Source organism: Priapulus caudatus, unplaced genomic scaffold (assembly GCF_000485595.1).
Source record: "Priapulus caudatus unplaced genomic scaffold, Priapulus_caudatus-5.0.1 Scaffold203, whole genome shotgun sequence".
Taxonomy (NCBI): domain Eukaryota; kingdom Metazoa; phylum Priapulida; class Priapulimorpha; order Priapulimorphida; family Priapulidae; genus Priapulus; species Priapulus caudatus.
In genome coordinates, this window is record NW_014577264.1 from 240,232 (window position 1) to 248,250 (window position 8,019).

Below are 8,019 nucleotides of genomic sequence, written 5' to 3' on the forward strand. Positions count from 1 at the left end.
ATGGTAGCAGGACCTGAACTAACAAGTGTCATTGACGAATTTGAGATGAATTGCTTGGATCGCACCACTAAGCACATTGACTGAAGTTATCTCAAGCACCACGAGCATACTGAGTCTGCACAAGTCACATTTGCTAAAGAAGTCAAGGCTCTTGTTCAAGTAATCAAAGATATGGGAAATCCATTCACAGAAGACAGTGGCGACCTTCTTGTACTTGACACTAGAGATATTGCTGATCAAGCGAGAGTAGAAACTGCGTGTGGTCGAGAAGTTAGGTTAGGAGCAGTATGAAAAGTACATGACAGAGCGAGTCACGCAACGAACAACACCTGTATCCAATCCCATCAATAGAAATCAGTTGCCTTGGTTCAGGCGACCACCATCCAGAGTTCCATCAAAGGCAAAGCAGATAATGTCATCTCTCAAGAGTGACTGTGCATTGTTTTCACGACTGTACATTGCATGTCAAACGCGTGACAGCGACTTGGACAATTTCTTCAAGCACGAGAATCGGGCATACCCGTCATCGCTGTCTCAGCTAAGAAAAATCTGGGTAGGGACAAAGGCTCGTCTTGTGGAATGTCTGGAGGTTCCATCACTTGACGTGATTATATTGGATGGTGCTGCAATCATCAACATCTTGAAGCCAATCGGTGTCAAAACATTTCAAGAATATGCCACACAGCTGTTTCTTCCTTAAGTCAAAGCACTGCTGCACGACGTAACAAGAATTTACATCATTTGAGACGTTTACATAGAGAGTAGTCTAAAGTCAACGGTACGGGACAAGCGAGGAAAGGGCGTTTGAAGGCGTGTTGCCGCATCCAACGCAATTCATGGAAATTGGCAAGAGTTTCTAAGACTGGGAGACAACAAGACTGAATGTTCAATTTCTTGGTGCTTCATTTTACATTCAGCATTTACCTACTTTAAATACATCGATATAACTTACATAATATGAGCATTTGCAGTCTAATGTCAACATTGTTATCTGCAACAGGTACAATAACAACTTTAACATGAATAAATTATAGGCTCATACATTTATTATTTATATAGGTTGCAGAGAACATTTCTTCAGAAAAGGAAGTGTACTCAACATGTGGCCAAAATGTGCTCTGCTGCAAAGGTTATCCAGACGTCTGAACCCTAGCACCATGTACACATGAAGAAGCAGACACGAATGCTCCATCATGCAGCTGATGCAGCCAACAAGGAATGCCGTAAAATCGTGTTACGTACTGTGGACACTGACGTGCTTGTCCTGGCAGTGTATAGCGCTGTGCACCTCAAGAACACAGAACTATGGGTAGCGTTTGGAACAGACAAAAACCAAAGATACATTACTGCGCATGACATCGCCACATCACTGGGTGCTGGGAAGGCACGTGCGCTCTCCATGTTCCACGCATTTTCAAGTTGCGACACGGTGTCATCATACACTGACAGGGGGAAAAGACTGCATTCGACATCTGGAAATCTTTCGGTGAAGTCACCCTGGTATGCTCAACCCTGTTGACATATCCATTAAGCTTTAGTGAAGACTACATGTCTGTGTGTTGACTCTGCCAGAAAACACATTCAGCACCAACTCCAGGTCCATCGAAACCATACCACCGACCGCAGCAGCACTGTGGCAACACATAAAACCGGCTATACACCAAGGTTGATGTGTTTGGGGTACAGGCACATATCCGTACTCCAGAACTTCCTTTCCTAGAGATATGTGGATGGTGTAAGAGTGCCACACTGGGTTGGGAACCACTGTAGACATTACTCCCAGAAGCAGCAATATCGTGTTCCGAGTTGCTACGCTGTGGATGCCAAAATTAGGTGCAGAGGACTATGCAAGTGTGCCAGGGCTGCTTTGAAAGTCATGCCACTATGCCGATGTAGTGGTAACTGTGACGACAATCAGTCAAACTTAATTGCGTTGTTTATAACAGAACGGTAAGCTTCATAAGCTGTATAACGTATCCTATCTTAAAATATGCATTATTCTAATATACTAATGACACCATTAGATTCCGCATATCGACAAACACTGAAAAGGAGACTTTTTTGATGATTTTATGCCAAATATTTACAAAGATAGGACAATTAATAGATATTTACTATTCAGGTGGTGGCCATCTTGAATTTTAACATTAATCTGTATCTTATCATCACCCTATCTTAAGATACATTCATGTTTTAACTGAAATAATTACACCATTAGAGTTAAAAACATGTAAAAAGACTTTATTCGTGTTTTTGTGTCAAATATTTACGAAGATGTAAATTCTCTTCTTCTTTTACTCGGGTCACTACACTACACTCGGCCTAGCCACTGCAGCACACGGGACCTGGCATGCTGGTTGAAAGCCTCAAGGTCTCCAGGGCATTTCAGGAGATGTCCCATAGTCTGGTCCTCTCTGCAGTCGCATTCGATTGGGCCATCTTCAATGTATCCCCATTTCTGCATGAGTGCCCTGCATCGACCAAAACCTGTCCTGAGGCGATTTAGGCATACCCATGTCGGCCATTCCTCGTTGGCTCCGGGTGGGAGGGATTCCTGGGGTCTGAGGGAAAGCTTATGTTGGCTTGCCTGAAGATGCTTTGACCATTGGGCAATCATGTAGTTTTGGAGGTTGCCATCCAGGGGTTGAACCGCGTGGATGAAACTGCTTGGACTTTGGTCTCTTCTGTACTGTTTCATGATGGAAGAGGGGGTGGCGAGAGTAATTTTCTTGGTTAAGTTTCTATACCTGGGATGAAGCCATTCGTCTAACGTGTGGAGGAGCAATGCCACACAGCAAGTAGAGATTATCTACGTTGGTTGGTCTCAAGCATCCAGAAATGGCTCTGCAGGCAGTGTTCAGAACTGGGTCAATTCTTGCAGCATGGGGCGACCTACTCCAGACAGGGCACGCATACTCAGCCGCAGATTAACACAGGGCGATAGCAGTAGTTCTGATTGTCCCAGCGTCTGTTCCCCATTTAGTAGTGGCCAACATCTTTAGAATACTGTTTCTCGCACCCACTTTGGCCTTTGTCTTGATGATGTGATCCTTGTAGGTTAGAGAGCGGTTTAAAGTAACACCTAGGTAGACTGGGCTATAGGTATGTGTCAGCCATTTCTCATACCATATGACTTTCAGTTGGCGGTTTGCCTCCTTGTTCTTTAGATGGAAGGCACTTATTTGTGTTTCCCCGGGATTGGCTCGTAGATGGTTTGCTGTGTAGTAGGTGGTTAGGCCTGCGAGAGCATTGGTGATGGACCGTTCGGCTTCGTCAACGGACTGTTTCTGTGAATCAATGCAGCGGTCATCTGCATGAAGGAAACTCCTGGTGTTTGTGTGTACTGGCTGGTCATTTGTGTATAGATTAAAGAGCAGAGGGGCCAGGACGCTTCCTTGTGGAAGGCCATTTTTTGTCTACGCCATCTGCTGCGGTTACCATTGAGATCCACGAAAAACCGCCTGTTTGCCAACAGGTTCTTGATTAGTTCTGCTAGTCTCACATCCTTTACTAGCTGGTATAGTTTTCGATGGTTGACTGTGTCGTAGGCTGCATCGCTAGCTTCTTTAGCGGTGTCCAACTCAGGGTGATTCTTCAATGCCTCCATTTCTTTCGTCTTCCACCCCTCCGTCTCCCTCCGGGGTTTGTCTCATTGGAAGCCGTACTTGATCCTGTCGACTGCACCATTTGTGAGGTTCAGAAACAATCTTCAACGACCAAGTGCGGGGTAAAATGCTTTATTTGTAAAAAAAAAAAAAACCTGGAACATACCAAATACCAATTGTGAGCAGCATGGACAGCCTAACACTTAAATCCAGGCAAAAAATGTACAGTCGATTACAAGTTCCAACAGCTAAATGCTAACGGGGTAACGACCCCATTAAAACATGAGATACAATACAGAATAATATCGAATAATGATTACAGAAATAACACTGTATGCATAATACTAGTACAGTTATACACCAGAGAGCATTGACACACGTACCCTAGGGAGCCAAGTAAGAGGCTTAGGCTACACCATAGTAGATGCCTACTTCGCGGGCATCCAACTGTCCTGGGTCATAAAATATAACCTAGGAATAACACAAAAATAACGGACATGGTCAAATTGCCATATAGGCCATCTTGTCTAACTATATTCGTGATTTTTATATAATTCACTTGTTACACACTAGATCAAGACATATCATATCTCTCCTGAACCACAGCGAAAATACCAGCATATGAATACATTAACAGTCATTGTCCTGACTAACACCTGAAAAATTCTAACGATACATGTTAACGAAAATGTTTAACGATACAAATTTCGAGCCAGCAGTAAACTTTCTTCCTCTTTGAGTCTATTCCAGCATGGCTGCCTAGTGCTGCCATCTGTTCGCCACTAACCTTGTCTAGGTTTATCTTCTTGAACCACTCGAGGGCAGCACCAAAATAAAAAGAAACCGACCTTGTTACAATTCCACATGTCACATTAAAAACTCTGAACCATTCTACCAAAGATTAGACTCAACTAAGATAGTTGCTAAACATCCTCGTGAGCAGAAATCAGCGGGATTCAGTTTGCCTGGTACGAATTTCCATTGACTAGGCATCACGTTATTGTGCATTTCAGTGATTCGATTGGCTACAAATGTCTTCCAAATATATGCTGATCGAACGACTAATCCATTCAATCGCTACCCTTGAATCTGACCAACAATTCACGTTGTCGAATCTTAACTTCATTTCTTGTTGCACATATTTTCCCAGACATGACGTTATGAGTGCAGCCGTCAGCTTCAACTCAGGCAAACTACGTCTTACCTTCAAAGAAACAACTCAGCAGCACCATGTTTTCATGTACAATATGCTTACATGAATCCTTGTAGTCGCCGAGTCTGTCACGCGAAGATATACCACCGCACCATATGAACTTTCACTTGCATCTCCGAATGCATGCAATGAAAACCTAGGCTCTACATCTAATCCGTTCTAATCTAATCTACATCTAATCCATCTAACATCGATTCTGATTTGTTGGACAGGAACTTTCTAAGAGGAAATTCGCCGTTGGGCAGCGCGTTCTTGCTATACACAGCAAGCTTGGCAGCGGCTTCAACTGTGGTTGCCCCACTAAGTACATTATCTACAAAGATGTTTGACGTTAACTCCTCTATGGCACTTGGATACAGTTCCGTTTGCATGGTCTTCATTTTGGCACATAAGGCAAAGATTAATTTGTCCTCCGTTGGGAAATATTTTACCCCAAGCGTTTTCGTCATGATCTCCTCCTCGACAAACGTAGCCTCATGATATAAGCCAGATCCTCTCTATCTCATCCCTTTAACACTTCTGATTTGTTGGACAGGAACTTTCTAAGAGGAAATTCGCCGTTGGCAGCGCGTTCTTCATATACACAGCAAGCTTGGCAGCGGCTTCAACTGTGGTTGCCCCACTAAGTACATTATCTACAAAGATGTTTGAGGTTAACTCCTCTCCAACCTAAAATGGGACGACCACATCAGTGCGATTTGCGCAAAGGCCAACAGCACACTCGGTTTTCTACGCCGCAACTTGAAATTTGCTCCAAAAACACTCAAAGAGGTTGCATACAAATCATTAGTTCGCTCAAAATTGGAATTTGCATCTATTGTTTGGGATCCGTTCCTGGTCAAAAACATTGATAATTTGGAAAAAGTACAGAGAAGGGCAGCCAGGTTCGTATGTAGAGACTACCGGCGTGACAGTAGCGTTACTGAAATGCTAGGAACTCTGAATTGGCCTTCTCTTGCTCAGCGGCGGAGCGATCAACAACCTGAGAAAGAACTGTCAGTAGCTTTTTGTCTAGGTTTCGCCACCCCAAGGTCAGAGGGTCCAGACAAGTTGGTTTCAATACCATATCCTGGTGCCATATATTAGCCTGGACATGGGCACGGCGTATATGTTGAATCCATGCTCCCTGAGTCGGTGGCAGTTCGTCAACTCCTTGTTCATCTTTGAGTTGCTTGAACAAAAACCATCTGAGCATATTTGCTTGCCCAATGTGGACTCCACTTGGACAGGAAAGAGAGCAAAGAAACTCTTCACAGCCATGTATAACTTTTTCGGATGGTTCATCTCCTTCGCCAAGACCAGCTAGTGCTATCAGGATGGTGGGGCTTGCCTTCAGGAAAGTTGCAAAGCATCCCTTCTTTCCTTTTCCTTGGATATGTCCTGTCGTATCACAGCCTGTGAGAGCATGCCAGTTTATCAAAGCTGCTGATTTCTCCGGTCCAAGCTTGTCATAAATAGGCTGTAGGAAGACTTTTCGTCGTCTTTCGCTTGTCCCCATGATTAGCGCAGAATGGTTGCCAAGTAGTGGCGTTCTTCGTAGAGCCAAAAGCAGCACATCTGTGTCTTGAGAATATATGTGGACATTAATCCCGTTGCTCGCAACTTCTACAGCATGATAAATCATAAGAGTGTCCACCTCTTCCTGTGTGCTGACACCGGGCATTATTTCACATTCATAATTCGTCATGACCTCCTGCCGTGTTGCAGTCATGACCTTGACGGTACTGTAGCGGATAAGCTGATGGGAAAGGTAGAGAGTTAGCGAATCCTTTGTGCTGCTGCTGGCAAGAAACGTCTTTGATGCTCGTTGAGTCTTAAACTATGTAGGATTTAGTTACCCCCACATTGCCTTTCCATCGCTCTCTAGTCTGTTCCTTCATTGATGCTTTATTGGTGTAGTTATCAAATATAACTCGCACTTGGCAATATCCTCGAGCCTTTGAGTCAATGAGTGTGACGAAGGATGTTGCAAGCTCTTTGCAAGTCTTGAAATTCTTGATTGCCATCAACTCCTGTACCACTCCCATTCCATCAACTACAAGACACGTCTCCAATCCCTCTTCAAACTCGGTGGGCTGTGCAGAAGTTTGAACTGTGTCGTTGGCCACCAAATCTTCCAGAAGCTTTATCACTGTGCTCTTGTCCGTAGTGGGATGAATAGATCCATCCGGTGCCATGAATACTTTGTTTGTGTAGGCAAATTCATGCATGCCAATCACTTCTTCCAGATCGACACTCTCTCGAGATGACCAGGCAATAACCAGCAGTCTGGCAAAAAGTGATGTGGTTGCCTTCAAGGTCAACACCTCAGACCCTGTGTTCAATTTAATGTCTTTTGCAGCAGACATCCATGTCTTCTGCTTGACTTTGGTCATCTTGTCCCACAAATTGCGACTCCAGATGATGCGTTCCTCTACAAACGTTTTGTAAGCTTTCATGCCATTCTCCTCTGTTGCTAGGATACTTTGGTGAACTTCGTCTGGGATGATCTCATTTGACATGAGTTTGTACATGCAGTCTCTGCAGTCCGAGTTCTCGCTACCAGCCTCCATTTGGAATAAGTTGCAGGGTGCTAACATTGACTTCAGCTGAGCAATGGAGCGTTCTTGGCGAGCAACGTTTGACTGAGAGAGTTGATGATTCTGTGGTGGTGCAATTGTGCTAGTAGTAGCTACAAGTCGTTCTGACTCATCAGCAAGTCGACCACGTCGGCACTGTTTGCTTTGCCTAATTTCTAACGCACGTTTTTTATACGTGCTACAGTACCAGCAGATACTTGTTGTCTAAGGCTCCATGATGTTCAAACGAGTGGTTCTTTTTAGCGATAGTATTGGTTTTTTTGGCGTTCATGCGAGCATCAACATGAATGATGAAGTGTGCGTTTTCTGTCACTTCTACTGTAACCGTGGATTTTTTAATTTAGCCTTAACATAACCCTCTCACTTAGGTCCGAATGTATTCTGGATCACCCTTCAATATTGGAATCCTGAATACTGTTTTCCGTGTACGTTCAAAGTTTTCATTATTTGCTGAGAGTTGTCCCTGCCGATACCAGCATTTTATCCTCTAACTGCTTCTTTTGAAAATGTCTAGCCTATGTTGTTGATGGCTACACTGACCTTCGCTGTCCGCCCGCTTGCTTCTGAACTGGATGGATTGTTGTTACTGCAGTCTCAACTATTTGCTTTAACGCATTGCACT

At 44.0% G+C, this 8,019-nt stretch overlaps 1 protein-coding gene across 1 annotated transcript; it reads right to left on the reverse strand.

Moving 5' to 3' along the window:
* Window positions 1-5,796: 5,796 nt before the first annotated feature.
* On the reverse strand, window positions 5,797-6,614 carry LOC106807252 (the record flags this gene model as incomplete). Its single annotated transcript, XM_014809545.1, is given in 1 exon segment — window positions 5,797-6,614. A coding segment is annotated over 1 exon segment (733 nt), but the record flags the coding sequence as incomplete, so codon positions are not given.
* Window positions 6,615-8,019: the final 1,405 nt, after the last annotated feature.